Raw genomic sequence first — 20,551 nt, 5'->3', positions numbered from 1 at the left:
GCCAAATCAGTTTTGACATCCTTTCTTTTTGGGGGAGGGGGAGGGGGGATACTATGTCATTGGCCTTAGTTCCTGCAGGACTTCTTGGTAATGTTCATTATCAGTGCTGGCTGGCTTTTGGATGCTGGCACTTCTGTAGAAGTTGGTGTGGCTGCTGGGCTCTGTCTAATTTATGCTGGGCTCCCATTTCATCTGTGTCTTCAGTGGGCCTTCTGCAATGTAACCCACATTCTTGACCAGCCAACTATGTCCTGGATGTCTTTTTGCTTTGCTCAAATCTATCCTGTAACTTGTCACTAGAGTCTTCTCTTCTCTTCTCTTCTCTTCTCTTCTCTTCTCTTCTCTTCTCTTCTCTTCTCTTCTCTTCTCTTCTCTTCTCTTCTCTTCTCTTCTCTTTCCTCCTCCCCTCCCCTCCCCTCCCCTCCCCTCCCCTCCCCTCCTCTCCTCTCCTCTCCTCTCCTCTCCTCTCCTCTCCTCTCCTCTCCTCTCCTCTCCTCTCCTCTCCTCTCCTCTCCTCTCCTCTCCTCTCCTCTCCTCTCCTCTCCTCTCCTCTCCTCTCCTCTCTTTTCTTGTGAACTGCCCTAAATAATCATCTAATGAAGATGTCTATGCCCCTTCTCTACTAATAAAAGTGACTGGATTGGTGTCATGGTACAGACACCTCTTGCCCAAACCCTCCAGCAGTCTGTAAAATTCCAGCTGTACATAAGCTGTTGTAAAACTGGTAAATGAATGTTAGTACACATGTATTTGATTGAGTGTGTTTGCCTATTTTCTACATCACTGTCTCTGTATCAATAAATTAACATGAGGAAACTTCATAAAACGGCATAAAAACATGTTAATAATTCTTCTGAGCTTGGCACTATGGATGGGGTTGTATGGTTGGTGCTCTGTCCAAACTTACCCCACAGTGACTTTTAAAAGAGCTTCAGAATCTGTCTTTTAGTCAGGTTCACTTCAACGTACTCATGTTGTAATAGGACATCTCCCATTTTTTTATATATTGATTTTTATCTAGTTCTGTTTTGCATCAATCAGGGTACCCACTAGCCTCCATGGTTGTTAAGTGAATCACATGATTATTAAGCGAATCCAGCTTCCCCAATGGACGTTTCTTGTTGGAATTTGCTTAAAGAACATGTGATTCATTTAATGACCATGTGATTAGCTTAATGACCATCATAAAAAAAGATGATAAAATCAGCTCTGGTCATGTGACAATTTACTGAACAACCAAATCACTTAGCAACCTAATTCCAGTCCCTATTGTGGTCAGATAGTGAGGACTACCTGCACATCATTTTCCAGTCAAGGCCTTGCCTTGATTGCTATGCTTGCACAATGCAGTCTGTTGTTTTCTGAACAGGCTGAAAAATTTACCGTGAAAATTTTTTGAAGTGTGGCAGGGTAATACATAGCAGATTACCACCCTGACTCAAAAGTTCAGCTCAGACCTTTTCACAGATCAGTTGTCTCAGAACTAGGTATCAATCATATCCCCTGGAATTGTGAGCAAGAAAAGTACAGCACTTAAAATCCTGATTTATAATTTTTTCACAAACTGATCCAAGCACCCAACTCCATAATATTCCCACCTTACCACAACACCACATCATCGTCATCCTCTTCCTCCAGCATATCCATGGCAAAAATACATAAAATAGGTTTCCTTGAAAATGCGTATGCATATGAGTATTCGTATTACCAGTTAAACATTGCAAACGTGTATGTGCACACCTGTTTTCTGCTTAAAATTTTGCAATCTATGTCTTTAACCTTCAGAAAAGGCAAAACAGACTGTGGATTAAACATGTCATATCTGGTGACCCGAGCATCATAGGGGTTTAATTTATTTTCTTTGATGACGTCACTGATTAAAGTAACAAATACATTGCCATTAAAATTAGCATACACTGTAATTTCCAATAAGGAAGTAAGATGGCACCCAAAGATGAGCTACATCTATAGTTACATTCTGTTATTCTTCCTAAGTCTGGACCCAACCACCTATGGATTAATAATGGAGAATAACCACCAATAGAATGTGAATTCTAGTCCCACCATAGGCACAAAGCCAACTGGGTGATTTAGGGCCAGTCAGTCTCTCTCACTTCTATGAAAAAGGCAATGGCAAACCACTTCCCAAAAATGTTGTCAGGAAAACTGCTTGTCCAAGCAGTTGCCAAGAGTCACAAGCGACAGGAAGGCATATACATGCACACACATACACATTCAGAGGCTGCATTTTCTGACTTTAATCCCAAATGGCTTCATACTATTTTTACAATTTAGCAGAGTCATGATAACTTAATTGCCCAGTGGGGATTTTCAGATGCCCAATATACTTTGTAGTTAAATTTAATGAATGTCTATATCCGTTATAGGAACTCAAAAGCCCTAAAAGATCTTTCATGAGAACATTTTATTTCCTTTTTTCTATCCATCTATGGAGGTAAGCTAGGATATAGAGAAGTGTATTTTGAGAAAACTTTCTGATGAAAAGGTCTTAGGAAGAATTCTGAATTCTTGCAAGACTAGGTTCAGCAGTACTGTAATTTTTTTTTCCTGATACAAAAAAAGCACATTTGTTTTTGCACAATTTAAAAATTATATATGCACACACATATAAATTGACACCATTAAGAGCAAATAATCAAAGCCATCCAGTTAATGTTATCTCTGGTATTTATTGCCTGATAGAATTGACACAACAACTCTGAATGTTGCTAAATACTGTCATATTGTCCTCAGATATCAAAAGGGAATAATTGCATGATTATTTGCAAAACCATAGTACCCTAGTATTTAACATCCATCAACTGATTTATTATTCTGTATTTTAATTTATTAGTTGGTCTCTCACTGTAAAAAAGTATTCATTTTTGATTGTTCGTATTTTATTGCATCTTAGCATAACCGTTAGTTTTGACATACGACAATAACAGGTTCCTTTTAGGTTTAATTACTGGATCTTATTGAAGATATAGATTTAATGCTCATAATTCTACATTAGGTTTTATTACTGTATTCATATTTGTATGGATGCTGTCTTGTATCCTACTATATTTTACTTTGCTATTTGTTGGTCATACATATCAATAGCTGTATATAAATCAAAATATAACATCTTAATTTTCATGAGTATACATGACAAATTGCGCAGTTCCAGAAATGATTATGATCGCATACTGATGCCTAACTATTGGACTTTAGGATCTAACAAATCTGAGAAACAATTGCTTCTCTAACGCAACTGAATCATCCTAATATGTTTTCCAGTAACAGAATAGACTTTGGGGTACATATTAAAGATACACATTTCCACTTAATTTAAGTCATTCTCATTACATTAATTTATATTTCATGTTTATTCCTGTATTTTAAGTATCTATTGCCATTTACCTTCATATTTCTCTCCCTATTTCACTCCTTTCACGGTCATTTACACTGATTCATAAAAATGAAAAAAAAATATGGTAGTTTAATATTTGGTGTATTATTTAGTTTTACCTTCCAAGCTAAAACAGAGCAACTCTACCGTTTGCCTTTTTGTTTTATTTATGAAAAACAAGACATTTATGATGAAAATAGAAGGCAATTCATGATAAAATATTTTCTATTTAGATAGGTAGTTTCCATGGGCAACATTAAGCAAAGCAATGGAATCTTTTTTTTTTTTTTTTAAGGGAATTCCAGCAGAAAGTTTTTATAGGCTTCCCACAGCTGGAAAAGGTGGATGTCTCTTAAATATCATGTCTCCTACTATCCCTATTGTTCCCTAAATGCCATGCCTTGTTTAATCAATAATTTACGGATAAAAAGGGATAATTACATCTCAAGTCACAAAACATAAAGAACATGTCATATTTCTATCCAGGTTTTTTTTTTCCTTTTTCTTTTTCAGCTCTGATATTGCCTGAATAATGGGACAAATCAATCAGTCAGTTGTCAAAGAGTTTGTATTTGTGGGATTCTCCAAAGAGCAAGGAACTAATCAATGCTTGTTTGTGGTAGTCCTCTGCATGTACCTCACTACTCTTGTGGGTAATTCACTTATCATCATAGCTATCCATACTGATGCACGACTCAGCACACCAATGTATTTCTTCTTGGGCAACCTGTCGTTTTTGGACATCTGTTTTACAACTAGTGGGGTGCCTCAGCTACTGGTCCATTTCCTCACCAGTCACAAAACCATTTCTTTCAGCAGATGCATGGTTCAGCTTTGCATCTCTTTGACCTTCGGCAGCACTGAATTTATTCTGTTGGCAGCCATGGCTTATGACAGATATGTAGCTGTCTGCTGTCCCTTGCATTACAAGGTCATCATGAGCAAGAAAGTGTGCATCCAGCTGGTCCTGGCTTCCTGGACTGGTGGGTTTCTTAATGCTGTGGTACAGACTGGGTTCACCATGCATCTTCAGTTCTGCTCATTCAACACCATCAATCATTTTGCTTGTGAAGTTCTTGCGGTTATAAAATTAGCTTGTTCAGATAGACTTGCTAATGAAATCTCACTCATGGTGGCAGGGTTCATTATCCTCCTAATCCCCTGCATTGTGATAATGCTTTCCTACATCTATATAATCCATGCAATTTTGTCTATCCGTTCTTCTCAAGGTCGCTACAGAGCCTTCTCCACATGTACCTCTCATCTGATGGTGGTCACCCTCTGCTATGGCACAGCAGCCTTTGCTTATATGAACCCCAAAACTAGCACTTCCTCCAACCAAAATAAGATCCTTGCTTTCTTCTACGCAGTGGTTACTCCAATGTTCAACCCTCTCATATACAGTCTAAGAAACAAAGAAATAAAAGGAGCCCTGTGTAAAATAGCAGGGAAACATATTTCTGCAGAGAGTTGGGAGCAGTGAAGACAAACAAATTCAGTATGTACATTTCTTGGTGCCTTTCTCTTCTGCACCTGCTTCTCATGTGTAGGCAAATGTTCAGACTGGGCCACTTTGTTCCAAAATGGTAAGAATCATTAAATCATGTCTAAACTTTTATTAAGTAGTGTTGACTATAGAAAGCCAAAACTATATTTGACTCATATATACACATTTCTTAATGATTCTTCACATTGAAGGCACCTGAATTTATGCATTGACACTAAAGGAAAGCATAATGTGTGAAAGAAATTGAAGCATTACTTGGCCAAATCACATCCATGAGGATGTCATTCAGCAGTGCTGCCAAATTGTTAACAATGAGCTATCTTGTCACAGATGGTGGTGCCGGGGAATAGGGGAACAAAAACATTTAGTTAGAAATCTGAGATTTCAAAACTGTCCTGCTTCTGTTCCTGTTTCCTACTGTCACTCAAGGTTGTATTCTAATTTAATGTAATGGCAGGCATGCATTTTAAATTTAATTCTAAATTTAAAAAATAAATCAGTAACTATTGGCATGAAATTCGTTATGTCCATTGACCTGTGCTCATGAACACCTGATAAAAATTAACAATTTGATTTATTTTAAGAGTTTTCTGCATCTGATACATTGTGACTGACAACTAAATATGTGAGTTGATTCCATGGAATTTTGCTATCATTGCTGTGATAATCTCATGATAGAAACATGTTTCTGTGATTTCAGCCAGGGATGGTTCATTTCAAGTCCAAATTTAAATCTATCAGCTAATTGTGAAAACATTAAGTGAACATTTGCATTTAAGAGCACATATACCAACTAACTGAGCTACAGAATCCAATTATTCTATCCCCTCCCCCCCCCCCCGTATATTTATCACATTGATGGATTCCATCTAAGTGTCTTTATTTGTATTGCATTGCTTAAAAGACTCGTATGGTTCCCTATCTCTCATAGCACAACTCTGGATGTCTGCTAATAAAGAACACTTCTTCTCACCCATTTCTTTTAGGCAGGATTTTCCTCCTAAATAACAATAACAACAATATGGGTCTTTTTTTCTGTCTGTTCATGGATTGCTTTAAAAAAAAAATCCTTTAAAAATACTTCAGGATGAAGATGTGGTTTAATCAATGACAGAAAGAAAAACCATTCCTCAATCTGAACATCTACTTTGTAATGGGGGAATGCTCCGTAATGGTCACAAAACCTAGTTACTCAGCACTCTGAAAAGACAAGTTATTCTGCGATGATGAACGTTTGCTACTGAAGTGTTTGTGTCTCTCTTGGTGTGTATACATACCTACATACATACTCTACATACATACAGTACTTAGATACACACAAACATGAATCCATTTAAATGTAGTTTAGAGCACAGGATTTAACACCTGTTTTCTACTATACAGGTATGTTATTTACAAATAAGAAATTTTGGAATAATTTTCCTTGTTGCCTTTTGCTGCTAGTATGTTCAAAGAAGTTACGTGTTTTATAACTGAAATAATTGTAAATATTAGTAGAGTGACTGTATATATCAAGGTTTATTTAGAAATGCCATTTTTAAGTACACAATGAGTCTATTCAACATATAATTTTCAGATGAGTTTCAGAATTAGACATATTACAGAAACTCTGAAATAATATATTAATGAAGCAAAGCAATTGAAAACTGCAGTTTTCTTGGCAACATTTTCAAAAGTGTTTGCCATTGCCTTCTTCCAAGGACTAAGAGAAAGTGACTGGCCCAAATTGTCCAGCTTTCTTTGTGTCTAATGCAGACTACAACTTGCAGCCTCCCAATTTCTTGTCCTAGTCTCTTTAACCACTACACTAAGCCAGTCCTCCCCTCTAGTCTTATATAGTAATAATTCTTTTAGCCAACTTTCATACCTGAAGAGTTCACAAATTTGTGTATCTCAATAGATTTCAGATATGGGGGACATTGCCAGGGACAACATATAGTGCATTCAAAGTTGCTATCACCTCAAAATGCAACACTAAAAACAAGCAATATGAATTAACACTTTGACACCTGATTTACATCTCTAACAGCAGGGTGATTGTAACCATCACTTATTAAACATTCTTTGCGGTGTCTAGGGTACACAAAACATTCTTTCTATGCATTAGCTTCATTTTACAGCAATCAAAGTTTCCTTTTGTCCCCAGCATGATTAGGCATTCAGCTGTAGCACATACCTCATTTTATTATGCCTTTGTCCTCAAATGTCCTCAAACAGACTCTGGAGTTTTATTTTGGCAAACCCCAAGATAAAGATATTGAATCATTAAAGATATGATTAAAACACTCTTATACAAATATTTAAATTAAAACTTTTTAATAATTTTTACTGCTTTTTAATAAATAACAAAAAAGAAAAAAGAAAAAAGAAAAAATACAAAAAACAAAAAACAAAAAACAGTAATACACGATCAAAAAGAAGGAAAAAACCATTAAAAAGTGCTACAGCAAAAAAATAACAAAAATACAACAAAGGAAATAAAAACTCAGAATATTATATCATTATAACAGTATATAGTTACAAATCTAAATATATTTATCTAATGATACCTAACCTAAAACTGAATAGATGTCGAATAAGTACAAAAGTATAATTTATGTTCTATATGTCATTAAGGTGATAACAATTGCCATAGTCATCGAGAATGTAACAATGTAGTTCTCCTATAATTTCTGTTCTACTCCCAAGACATTCACTTTTCCTTAATAAGCATCATAATGAATGTTCCTATGTTCTTAGTCCGATACTTTTGCACTAAAGGAGAACTTAGGAAATGGGCATAGAAGCAACATTGTGAAGACTTTTCAGGCACATGATGGACTTCCGAGGCAGTATGCTCAGTCCACATAATGACAGAGTACCAACATTCAACATTTGTGGCACTTACAGGAAAACAAGATGTGAACATTCCTGAGATGGATGAAGGAAGCTGATACTCTTAAATTAACATCACCAGTTTCAAACCAAAATGCATGTGTAAGTCAGCTTTCCCCATGACTTTGCTCCATGCCTCTTTAACATCCTTGTTCCTCAGGCTGTAGATGATGGGATTCAGCATGGGAGAGACCAGAGTATAGAAGGCCTTTCTCTCCTGGTCTGCTATATGATTAGACCTGGGTTTCGTTCGGCACTGAATGTGGCAACCCTTACAGGTTTTAAGTAAGTGAAGCCAATGGTACTGTAAAACAATGTAACCACAGTGAGGTGGGTAGCACAAGTGGAGAAGGCTCTTTGATGAGCAAGTTGATGTCACATTAATACTTACAGTTTAAGAAGAAGCTCCTGTGCCATATTGGGTCCATGCCTTTAGTCTAATATCCACCCACTCCAACAGCTTCCCACACAAAAAGCCATTTGTTTGTTATCTCTCAAACAATCTCTTTTATGTTTCTTCTCAATTTCCTGTTATTTCCCAGTTCTGGCCAACATCATCCTTTCTGATGCAGGGAGCTTACGTTTGCCTTAATCTTTTCCACAATTTCTTTATGTTCAATGAAAGGAGTTAAAATTCATCAGGACATTGAATTGATATAAATTCAATTTTTAAAAAAACTGAAATTTGATGAAAACTCAGCTGTTAAAGACATGTCCTCTATAGCTTATAAATTAAAGCTTATTTTGCTTTCCAACTCTTTTCAAGTTTATGGTTGGTCATATAGTCAGCCAGATGTTTAGACTGGATTTGGCAGTTTTATCCATCTATCGAGTCCTCCGAAGGACCTGGGATGATGATGATGATGATGATGATGATGATATAACATTCCAGTAGAAATTGAGGTATCAGACCCAAGAGCCATATATTTGATCAATTTACATACTTGGTGGGGAAATTATTCAATTTTTAGCTATATCCAACAGGAATTATTCTAGTTTGTTGACAGAGTTACACTAAATTTCCTTTGATAATTTTTTTGGAGGATAAGTTAGGCCTATAGAATTTGATTTTTTTAAAATTATTATTATTTTCTATCATACTTTTCAACCAATTATACAAATCAAAAATTCACAAATTCAGTATGGACTTTGGCTTTATTGCATTACATCTCATTAACTGATTTGTAATATTGTTTGTTGAAAAATGCGTATTTTGGGCTAATTTGCTCTTTTTTTTTTTTTAAATAGAATTTTATTTTCCTGCATGAATTCATGTCTGCTAAGAATGTATGTCCATGTTAACCTGAATATTGACTAGGGGAATGATTTTTAAGACAGTTACTTTTCTACATCTGTAGCATGAAAGTGGCATTTAGAGAACGTTATAATGAATGCATGCATTCAACCAATGGATAAATCACTCAGGTTCATATCCCTTGGGGTTGTGAGCAATAAAGATATAGCCCATAAAATGCTGATTTATATTTTTTTCACAAACGGATCCAAGCACCCAACTCCATAACATTCCCACCTTATCACATCATCATCATCTTCTTCCTCCAGCATACCCATGGCAAAAGTACATAAAATAGGTTTCCTTGAAAATGTGTGTGCATGTGAGTATTCATAATACCAGGTAAACATTGCAAACGTCTATGTGCACAACTGTTTTCTGCTTAAAATTCACCAATCTGTTTCTTTACCCGTCAGAAAAGGCAAAACAGCCTATGGAAAATACTCACATTAGTTAGTTTTTATCTGAATCCATACAGGATTAGGGCTAGGGTTAGGGCTATGGCAATCATTCACTCTAGGATTGGCGAGCAGCTTTTTTTCTTCTTGATGGGATTAGATTAAACATGTCATATCTGGTGACACGAGCATCATAGGGGTTTATTTATTTTCTTTGATGGCATCACTCATTAAAGAAACCAATACATTGCCATTAAAATTAGCATACACTGTAATTTCTAATAAGGAAGGAAGATGGCACCCAAAGATGAGCTGCTGCGAGAATGCCTGAGGCAGCAGCATTGTCAAGCCCACAAAGCGCCACAACAAGACAAGGCATGGCTTGGGATGTACCATCAACAGCCGAGGTGGCTGACATTGGGACACCCTACCAGTGGCAGGAAAGGGCTGGACTAAAAGACATAATTGTCTGGACAAATGCAGATAGACAGCTTGGTAGCCTTACTGCAGTAGCATATGACTGAATGCATAGGGCTTCCCTATTTGTTACAGTACACATCTATAGTTAGGTTCTGTTACTCTTCCTAACTCTGGACCCAACCACCTATGGATTAATCATGGAGAATAAACACCAACAGAATGTGAATTCTAGTCCCACCATAGGCACAAAGCCAACTGGGTGACTTAGGGCCAGTCAGTCTCTCTCACTTCTATGAAAAAGGCAATGGCAAACCACTTCCCAAAAATGTTGTCAAGAAAACTGCTTGTCTAAGCAGTTGCCAGAGTCACAAGCGACAGAAAGGCACATACACACACAAACACACACACAGATACACATTCAGAGGCTGCATTTTCTAACTTTAATCCCAAGTGGCTTGATACTATTTTTACAATTTAGCAGAGTCATGATAACTTAATTGCCCAATGGGGATTTTCAGATGCCCAATATACTTTGTAGTTAAATTTAATGAATGTCTATATCCACTATAGGAACTCAAAAGCCCTAAAAGATCTTTCATGAGAACATTTTATTTCCTTTTTCTATCTATCGATGCAGGTAAGCTAGGATATAGAGGAGTGTTTCTTGAGGAAACTTCCTGATGAGAAGTTCTTAGGAAGAATTCTGAATTCTTGCAAGACTAGGTTCAGCAGTACTGTAATCTTTTTTTCCTGATACAAAAAAAACACATTTGTTTTTGCACAATTTAAAAATTATATATGCACACACATATAAATTGACACCATTAAGAGCAAATCATCAAGACCTTGAAATTTATGTTATCTCTGGTATTTATTGCCTGATAGAATTGACACAACATCTCTGAATGTTGCTAAATACTTCATATTGTCCTCAGATATCAAAAGGGAATAATTGCATGATTATTTGCAAAAGCATAGTACCCTAATATTTAACATCCATCAACTGATTTATTCTTCTGTATTTTAATTTATTAGTCAGTGTTTCACTATAGCAAAGTATTCATTTTTGATTGTTCGTATTTTATTGCATCTTAGCATAACCGTTAGTTTTGACATATGGGGATGTCATACACCTTTTAGGTTTAATTATTTAATCGTATTGAAGTTATAGATTTAATGCTCATATTTCTGCATTATGTTTTATTACTGTATTCATATTTGTATGGATGCTGTCTTGTATCCTATTATATTTTACTTTGCTATTTGTTGGTCACTGACCAAAATAAATTTTCTCTTATCACATACTCTATGTGTTTTATCTTAATATATTTATTTATACTGTCTCATATAGTTATGCGGGGGGGGGGGAGAGATTGATCTTAATGTACCCTACGATCATATATTTCAGGGGCTGTATTTTAAATTAAAATATAACATCTTAATTTTTATGAGTATTCATGGCAAATTGCACAGTTCCAGATATGATTATGACCGCATACTGATACCTAACTATTGGACTTTCGGATATAACAAATCTGAGAAACAGTTACTTCTCTAACCCAACTGAATCATCCTAATATTTTTTTCCATTGACAGAGGAGACTTTGGGGTACATATTAAAGTTACACATTTCCACTTAAGTCATTCTCATTACATTAATTTATATTTCATGTTCATTCCTGTATTTTAAGTATCTATTGCCATTTACCTTCATATTTCTCTCCCTATTTCACTCCTTTCACGGTCATTTACACTGATTCATAAAAATGAAAAAAAAATATGATAGTTTAATGTTTGGTGTATTATTTAGTTTTACCTTCCAAGCTAAAACAGAGCAACTGTACTGTTTGCCTTTTTGTTCTCTATATGAGAAACGAAGACATTTATGATGAGAACAGAAGGGAACTCATGATAAAATATTTTCTATTTAGATAGGTAGGTTGTATGGGCAACATTAAGTAAAGCAATGGAGTCTTTTTTTTTTTTAAGGGAATTCCAGCAGAAAGTTTTTATAGGCTTCCCAAAGCTAGAAAAGGTGAATGTCTCTTAAATATCATGTCTCCTACTATCCCTATTGTTCCCTAAATGCCATGCCTTGTTTAATCAATAATTTACGGATAAAAAGGTATAAGTACATCTCAAGTCACAAAACATAAAGAACATGTCATATTTCTATCCAGGTTTTTTTTTTCCTTTTTCTTTTTCAGCTCTGATATTGCCTGAATAATGGGACAAATCAATCAGTCAGTTGTCAAAGAGTTTGTATTTGTGGGATTCTCCAGAGAACAAGGAACTAATCAATGCTTGTTTGTGGTAGTCCTCTGCATGTACCTCACTACCCTTGTGGGTAATTCACTTATCATCATAGCTATCCATACTGATGCACGACTCAGCACACCAATGTATTTCTTCTTGGGCAACCTGTCGTTTTTGGACATCTGTTTTACAACTAGTGTGGTGCCTCAGCTACTGGTCCATTTCCTCACCAGTCACAGAACTATTTCTTTCAGCAGATGCATGGCTCAGCTTTGCATCTCTTTGACCTTCGGCAGCACTGAATTTATTCTGTTGGCAGCCATGGCTTATGACAGATATGTAGCTGTCTGCTGTCCCTTGCATTACAAGGTCATCATGAGCAAGAAAGTGTGCATCCAGCTGGTCCTGGCTTCCTGGACTGGTGGGTTTCTTAATGCTGTGGTACAGACTGGGTTCACCATGCATCTTCAGTTCTGCTCATTCAACACCATCAATCATTTTGCTTGTGAAGTCCTTGCTGTTATAAAATTAGCTTGTTCAGACAGACGTCTTAATGAAATCTCACTCATGGTGGCAGGGTTCATTATCCTCCTAATCCCCTGCATTGTGGTAATACTTTCCTACATCTATATAATCCGTGCAATTTTGTCTATCCGTTCTTCTCAAGGTCGCTACAGAGCCTTCTCCACATGTACCTCTCATCTGATGGTGGTCACCCTCTGCTATGGCACAGCAGCCTTTGCTTATATGAACCCCAAAACTAGCGCTTCTCAAAACCAGGATAAGATCCTTGCTTTCTTCTACGCAGTGGTTACTCCAATGTTCAACCCTCTCATATACAGTCTAAGAAACAAAGAAGTAAAAGGAGCCCTGTGTAAAATAGCAGGGAAACATATTTCTGCAGAGAGTTGGGAGCAGTGAAGACAAACAAATTCAGTATGTACATTTCTTGGTGCCTTTCTCTTCTGCACCTGCTTCTCATCTGTAGGCTTCTCATGTGTTCAGACTGGGCCACTTTGTTCCAAAATGGTAAGAATCATTAAATCATGTCTAAACTTTTATTAAGTAGTGTTGACTATAGAAAGCCAAAACTATATTTGACTCATATATACACATTTCTTAATGACTCTTCACATTGAAGGCACCTGAATTTATGTATGGACACTAAAGGAAAGCATAATGTGTGAAAGTAATTGAAGCATTACTTGGCCAAATCACATCCATGAGGATGTCATTCAGCAGTGCTGCCAAATTGTTAACAATGAGCTATCTTGTCACAGATGGTGGTGATGGAGTTCAGGGGAACAAAAACATTTAGTTAGAAATCTGAAATTTCAAAACTGTCCTGCTTCTGTTCCTTTCTGTTTCCCAACATCACTCCAGGTTGTATCCTAATTTAATTTAATGGCAGGCATGCATTTTAAATTTAATACTAAATTTGAAAGATAAATCAGTAGCTATTGGCATGAAATTCATTATTAGCAATTTGATTTATTTTAAGTCTTCTCTGCATCTCATACTTTTTGACTGACAGCTAAACATGTGAGTTGATTCCGTGGAATGTTGCTATCATTGGTGTGACAATCTCATGATACAAACATGTTTCTGTGATTTCAGCCAGGGATGGTTCATTTCCAAGTCCAAAATTAAATCTATCAGATAAATGTGAAAATATAAAGTGAACATTTGCAACTAAGAGTGCATATACCAACTAACTGAGCTACAGAATCCAATGATTCCACCCACACATCCCTGTATATTTGTCAAACTGATGAATTGCATCTAAGTGTCTTTATTTGTATTTCATTGTTTAAAAGACTCGTATGGTTCCCTATCTTTCATAGCACAACTCTGGATGTCTGATAATAAAGAACACTTCTTCTCACCCATTTCTTTTAGGCAGGATTTTCCTCCTAAATAACACTAACAACAATATGGGTCTTTTTTTCTGTCTGTTGATGGATTACCTTTAAAAAAAATCCTTTAAAAATAATTCAGGATGAAGATGTGGTTTAATCAGTGACAGAAAGAACAACCAATCCTCAATCTGAACATCTACTTTGTAATGGGGGAATGCTCTGTAATTGTCACAAAACCCAGTTACTCAGCACTCTGAAAAGACAAGTTATTCTGTGATGATGAACGATTGCTACTGAACTGTTTATGTCTCTCTCGGTGTGTATACATACATACATAAATACTCTACATACATATAGTACATAGATACACACAAACATGCATCCATATACATGTAGTTTAGAGCCCCAGATTTAACTCCTCTTTTCTAGTATATGTTATTGACAAATAATACATTTTGGAATTTTTTTCCCTGTTGCTTTTTGTTGCTAGTATGTTTAAAGGAGTTATGTGTTTTATAACTGAAATAATTGTTAATTTTAGTAGAGTGACTGTATATATCAAGGTTTATTTAGAAATGCCATTTTTTAATTACACAACAAGTCTATTCAACATATAATTTTCAGATGATTTTCAGAATTAGACATATTACAGAATCTCTGAAATAATATATCAATGAAGCAGAGTAATTGAAAACTGCAGTTTTCTTCAGAACATTTTCAAAAGTGTTTGCCATTGCCTTCTTCCAAGGACTAAGAGAAAGTGACTGGCCCAAATTGTCCAGCTTTCTTTGTGTCTAATGCAGACTACAACTTGCAGCCTCCCAATTTCTTGTCCTAGTCTCATTAACCACTACGCTAAGCCAGTCCTCCCCTCTAGTGTTGTATAATAATAATTCTTTCAGCCAACAGGCTGAAAAATTTACCCTGAAATTTTTTTGAGGGCGGATTACCACCCTGACTCAAAAGTTCAACTTGGACCTTTTCACAGATCATTGTCTCAGAACTAGGTATCAATCATATCCCTTGGAGCTGTGAGCAAGAAAAATACAGCACATAAAATCCTGTTTTATTATTTTTTCACAAACTGATCCAAGCACACAACTCCATAATATTCCAACCTTATCACATCACCACATCATCGTCATCCTCTTCCTCCAGCATATCCATGACAGAAGTACATAAAATAGGTTTCCTTGAAAATGTGTATGCGGATAAGTATTCGGATTACCAGTTACACATTGCAAATGTGGATGTGCACATCTGTTTTCTGGTCAAAATTCACCAATTTATGTGTCTTTAAACTTCAGAAAAGGGAAAAGAGGGCTAGGGTTAGGGATATGGCAATCATTCACTCTAGGATTGACGAGCAGCTTTTTTTCTTCTTGATGGGATTAGATTAAACATGTCATATCTGGTGACACGAGCATCATAGGGGTTTATTTATTTTCTTTGATGGCATCACTCATTAAAGAAACCAATACATTGCCATTAAAATTAGCATACACTGTAATTTCTAATAAGGAAGGAAGATGGCACCCAAAGATGAGCTGCTGCGAGAATGCCTGAGGCAGCAGCATTGTCAAGCCCACGAAGCGCCACAACAAGACAAGGCATGGCTTGGGATGTACCATCAACAGCCGAGGTGGCTGACATTGGGACACCCTACCAGTGGCAGGAAAGGGCTGGACTAAAAGACATAATTGTCTGGACAAATGCAGATAGACAGCTTGGTAGCCTTACTGCAGTAGCATATGACTGAATGCATAGGGCTTCCCTATTTGTTACAGTACACATCTATAGTTAGGTTCTGTTACTCTTCCTAACTCTGGACCCAACCACCTATGGATTAATCATGGAGAATAAACACCAACAGAATGTGAATTCTAGTCCCACCATAGGCACAAAGCCAACTGGGTGACTTAGGGCCAGTCAGTCTCTCTCACTTCTATGAAAAAGGCAATGGCAAACCACTTCCCAAAAATGTTGTCAAGAAAACTGCTTGTCTAAGCAGTTGCCAGAGTCACAAGCGACAGAAAGGCACATACACACACAAACACACACACAGATACACATTCAGAGGCTACATTTTCTAACTTTAATCCCAAGTGGCTTGATACTATTTTTACAATTTAGCAGAGTCATGATAACTTAATTGCCCAATGGGGATTTTCAGATGCCCAATATACTTTGTAGTTAAATGTAATGAAAGTCTATATGCATTATAGGAACTCAAAAGCTCCTAAAGATCTTTCCTGAGAATATTTTATTTCCTTCTTTCTACCCATCTGTACAGGTAAGCTAGGATATAGAGGAGTGTATTTTGAGGAAACTTCCTGTTGAGGAGTTGTTAGGAAGAATTCCGATTTATCACAAGACTAGGTTCAGCAATACTATAGATTTTTTTTTTAAGATACAAAAAGCACATTTGTTCTCGCACAGTTTAAGGATTATATATACGTACACATACAAAATTGACACCATTAAGAGCAAATAATCAAGGCCATCCAATTAATGTTATCTCTGGAATTTATTGTCTGATAGAATTTACAAAACATCTCTGAATGTTGCTGAATACTGTCATATTGTCCTCAGATATCAAAAGGGAATAATTGCATGATTATTTGCAAAAGCATAGTACCCTAATATTTAACATCCATCAACTGATTTATTATGCTCCATTTTAATTTATTAGTTGGTGTTTCACTATAGCAAAGTATTCATTTTTGATTGTTAGTATTTTGTTGCATCTTAGCATAACCATTAGTTTTGACATATGGGGATGTCATACACCTTTTAGGTTTAATTATTTAATCGTATTGAAGTTATAGATTTAATGCTCATATTTCTGCATTATGTTTTATTACTGTATTCATATTTGTATGGATGCTGTCTTGTATCCTATTATATTTTACTTTGCTATTTGTTGGTCATTGACCAAAATAAATTTTCTCTTATCACATACTCTATGTGTTTTATCTTAATATATTTATTTATACTGTCTCATATAGTTATGCGGGGGGGGGGGGGAGAGATTGATCTTAATGTACCCTACGATCATATATTTCAGGGGCTGTATTTTAAATTAAAATATAACATCTTAATTTTTATGAATATTCATATCAAATTGCACAATTCCAAAAATGATTATGATCGCATATTGATACCTAACTATTGGACTTTAGGATCTAACCAATCTGAGAAACAGATACTTCTCTAACCCAACTGAGTCATCCTAATATTTTTTTCCAGTGACAGAGGAGACTTTGGGGTACATATTAAAGATACACATTTCCACTTAATTTAAGTAATTCTTATTACATTAATTTATATTTCATGTTTATTCCTGTATTTTTGGTATCTATTGCCATTTCCCTTCAAGTTTTTCTCTCCATTTTACTCCTTTCACAGTCATAAAAATGAAAAAAAAATGATAGTTTAATAATTGGTGTATTCTTTACTTTTATCATGCAAGCTAAAACAGAGCAACTCTACCGTTTGCCGTTTTGTTTTATTTATGAAAACCGAAGACATTTATGGTGAGAATAGAAGGCAATTCATGATAAAATATTTTCTATTTAGATAGGTAGGTTGTATGGGCAACATTAAGTAAAGCAATGGAGTCTTTTTTTTTTTAAGGGAATTCCAGCAGAAAGTTTTTATAGGCTTCCCACAGTTAGAAAAGGTGAATGTCTCTTAAATATCATGTCTCCTACTATCCCTATTGTTCCCTAAATGCCATGCCTTGCTTAATCAGTAATTTACAGATAAAAAAGGATAATTACATCTCAAGTCACAAAACATAAAGAACATGTCATATTTCTATCCAGGTTTTTTTTTTCCTTTTTCTTTTTCAGCTCTGATATTGCCTGAATAATGGGACAAATCAATCAGTCAGTTGTCAAAGAGTTTGTATTTGTGGGATTCTCCAGAGAACAAGGAACTAATCAATGCTTGTTTGTGGTAGTCCTCTGCATGTACCTCACTACTCTTGTGGGTAATTCACTTATCATCATAGCTATCCATACTGATGCACGACTCAGCACACCAATGTATTTCTTCTTGGGCAACCTGTCATTTTTGGACATCTGTTTTACAACTAGTGTGGTGCCTCAGCTACTGGTCCATTTCCTCACCAGTCACAAAACTATTTCTTTCAGCAGATGCATGGCTCAGCTTTGCATCTCTTTGACCTTCGGCAGCACTGAATTTATTCTGTTGGCAGCCATGGCTTATGACAGATATGTAGCTGTCTGCTGTCCCTTGCATTACAAGGTCATCATGAGCAAGAAAGTGTGCATCCAGCTGGTCCTGGCTTCCTGGACTGGTGGGTTTCTCAATGCTGTGGTACAGACTGGGTTCACCATGCATCTTCAGTTCTGCTCATTCAACACCATCAATCATTTTGCTTGTGAAGTCCTTGCTGTTATAAAATTAGCTTGTTCAGACAGACTTCTTAATGAAATCTCACTCATGGTGGCAGGGTTCATTATCCTCCTAATCCCCTGCATTGTGATAATACTTTCCTACATCTATATAATCCATGCAATTTTGTCTATCTGTTCTTCTCAAGGTCGCTACAGAGCCTTCTCCACATGTACCTCTCATCTGATGGTGGTCACCCTCTGCTATGGCACAGCAGCCTTTGCTTATATGAACCCCGAAACTAGCGCTTCTCCCAACCAGGATAAGATCCTTGCTTTTTTATACGGAGTGATTACTCCAATGTTCAACCCTCTCATATACAGTCTAAGAAACAAAGAAGTAAAAGGAGCCCTGGGTAAAATAGCAGGGAAACATATTTCTGCAGAAAGTTAAAGAATCATGTATGTATTGTGAACTTATATACAATGCTGTGATGTCACAATATTAGCTCAGGCATTTCCTTGATTATAAAAGATCTGAAATGGGAAAGAAAGCATTGGGGTATTACTTCCACTCCTCTAGCCCCATGCACTTCTCACCTTATGGTGGTTGCCCTCCTCTATGGCACAACAGTCTTTGCATATATGAATCCCAAGTCAAGACATCTCCCAAGCAGAATAACTCTCTTCCATTCTTCTATGGAGTAATTACGCCCGTGATCAATCCTATGATATACAGTCTAAGGATAAATAAGTAAAAGGAGCCCTGGATGAAATAGCAGGGAAACACATTTCTGCAGAAAATTAACAAATCATTTCTGTTTTGTTTTTTGTTTTTTGTTTTATCTAATGCAGGCTTCTAGATGTGTTAATGCGAAGACACTTAGAGTATTCCAGAAGAATGAATATCCTGCTTGATGATAGAGGCTGTAGAGAGGCTTCTGTGCACATTTATTTCAAAGTGTCTCTTTGTTAAAAACTTGAAAGTTGGGAGCAGTGAAGACAAACAAATGCAGTATGTGCATTTCTTGGTGCCTTTCTCTTCTGCACCTGCTTCTCATGTATAGGCAAATGTTCAGACTAAATACTAAGAATCATTAAATCATGTCTAAACTTTTATTAGGCAGTGTTGACTATAGAAGGCGAACAATATATATGACTAATATATACACATTTCTTAATGACTCTTCACATTGAAGGCACCTGAATTTATGTACTTGGCACTAAAGGAAAGCATAATGTGTGAAAGTAATTGAAGCATTACTTGGCCAAATCACATCCATGAGGATGTCATTCAGCAGTGCTGCCAAATTGTTAACAATGAGCTATCTTGTCACAGATGGTGGTGATGGGTATCAGGGGAACAAAAACATTTAGTTAGAAATCTGAAATTTCAAAACTATCCTGCTTCTGCTCCTCTCTGTTTCCCAACATCACTCCAGTTTGTATCCTAATTTAATTTAATGGCAGGCATGCATTTTAAATTTAATTCTAAATTTGAAAGATAAATCAGTAGCTATTGGCATGAAATTCATAATTAGCAATTTGATTTATTTTAAGACTTCTCTGCATCTCATACTTTTTGACTGACAGCTAAACATGTGAGTTGATTCCGTGGAATGTTGCTATCATTGGTGTGACAATCTCATGATACAAACATGTTTCTGTGATTTCAGCCAGGGATGGTTCATTTCCAAGTCCAAAATTAAATCTATCAGATAAATGTGAAAATATAAAGTGAACATTTGCAACTGAGAGTGCATATACCAACTAACTGAGCTACAGAATCCAATAATTCCACCCACACATCCCTGTATATTTGTCAAACTGATGAATTGCATCTAAGTGTCTTTATTTGTATTTCATTGTTTAAAAGACTCGTATGGTTCCCTATCTTTCATAACACAACTCTAGATGTCTGATAATAAAGAACACTTCTTCTCACCATTTCTTTTAGGCAGGATTTTCCTCCTAAATAACAATAACAACAATATGGGTCTTTTTTTCTGTCTGTTCATGGATTGTTTTTTATAAAAAATCCTTTAAAAATAATTCAGGATGAAGATGTGGTTTAATCAGTGACAGAAAGAACAACCAATCCTCAGTCTGAACATCTACTTTGTAATGGGGGAATGCTCTGTAATGGCCACAAAACCTAGTTACTCAGCACTCTGAAAAGACAAGTTAT

The 20,551-nt window shown here is 36.1% G+C and overlaps 3 protein-coding genes across 3 annotated transcripts; all 3 read left to right on the top strand.

Moving 5' to 3' along the window:
* The first annotated feature begins 3,926 nt into the window (after window positions 1–3,926).
* On the top strand, window positions 3,927–4,877 carry LOC148215647 (olfactory receptor-like protein OLF3). Its single transcript, XM_088143130.1, has one exon. The coding sequence runs from the start codon at window positions 3,927–3,929 to the stop codon at window positions 4,875–4,877; it is 951 nt and encodes a 316-aa protein (XP_087999256.1).
* Window positions 4,878–12,113: 7,236 nt separating this feature from the next.
* On the top strand, window positions 12,114–13,064 carry LOC148215646 (olfactory receptor-like protein OLF3). Its single transcript, XM_088143129.1, has one exon. The coding sequence runs from the start codon at window positions 12,114–12,116 to the stop codon at window positions 13,062–13,064; it is 951 nt and encodes a 316-aa protein (XP_087999255.1).
* A 4,811-nt stretch (window positions 13,065–17,875) lies between these two features.
* LOC107326607 (olfactory receptor-like protein OLF3) lies at window positions 17,876–18,817 on the top strand. The gene has a single exon (XM_015890955.2). The coding sequence runs from the start codon at window positions 17,876–17,878 to the stop codon at window positions 18,815–18,817; it is 942 nt and encodes a 313-aa protein (XP_015746441.2).
* Window positions 18,818–20,551: the final 1,734 nt, after the last annotated feature.

This window comes from Python bivittatus, unplaced genomic scaffold, assembly GCF_059951505.1.
Source record: "Python bivittatus isolate LINGU-HERP-01145 unplaced genomic scaffold, Pbiv_v1 ctg000470_np1212, whole genome shotgun sequence".
NCBI lineage: Eukaryota > Metazoa > Chordata > Lepidosauria > Squamata > Pythonidae > Python > Python bivittatus.
The sequence above is the reverse complement of the archived record's forward strand: the minus strand, read 5'-3'. Positions and strand labels throughout refer to the sequence as shown.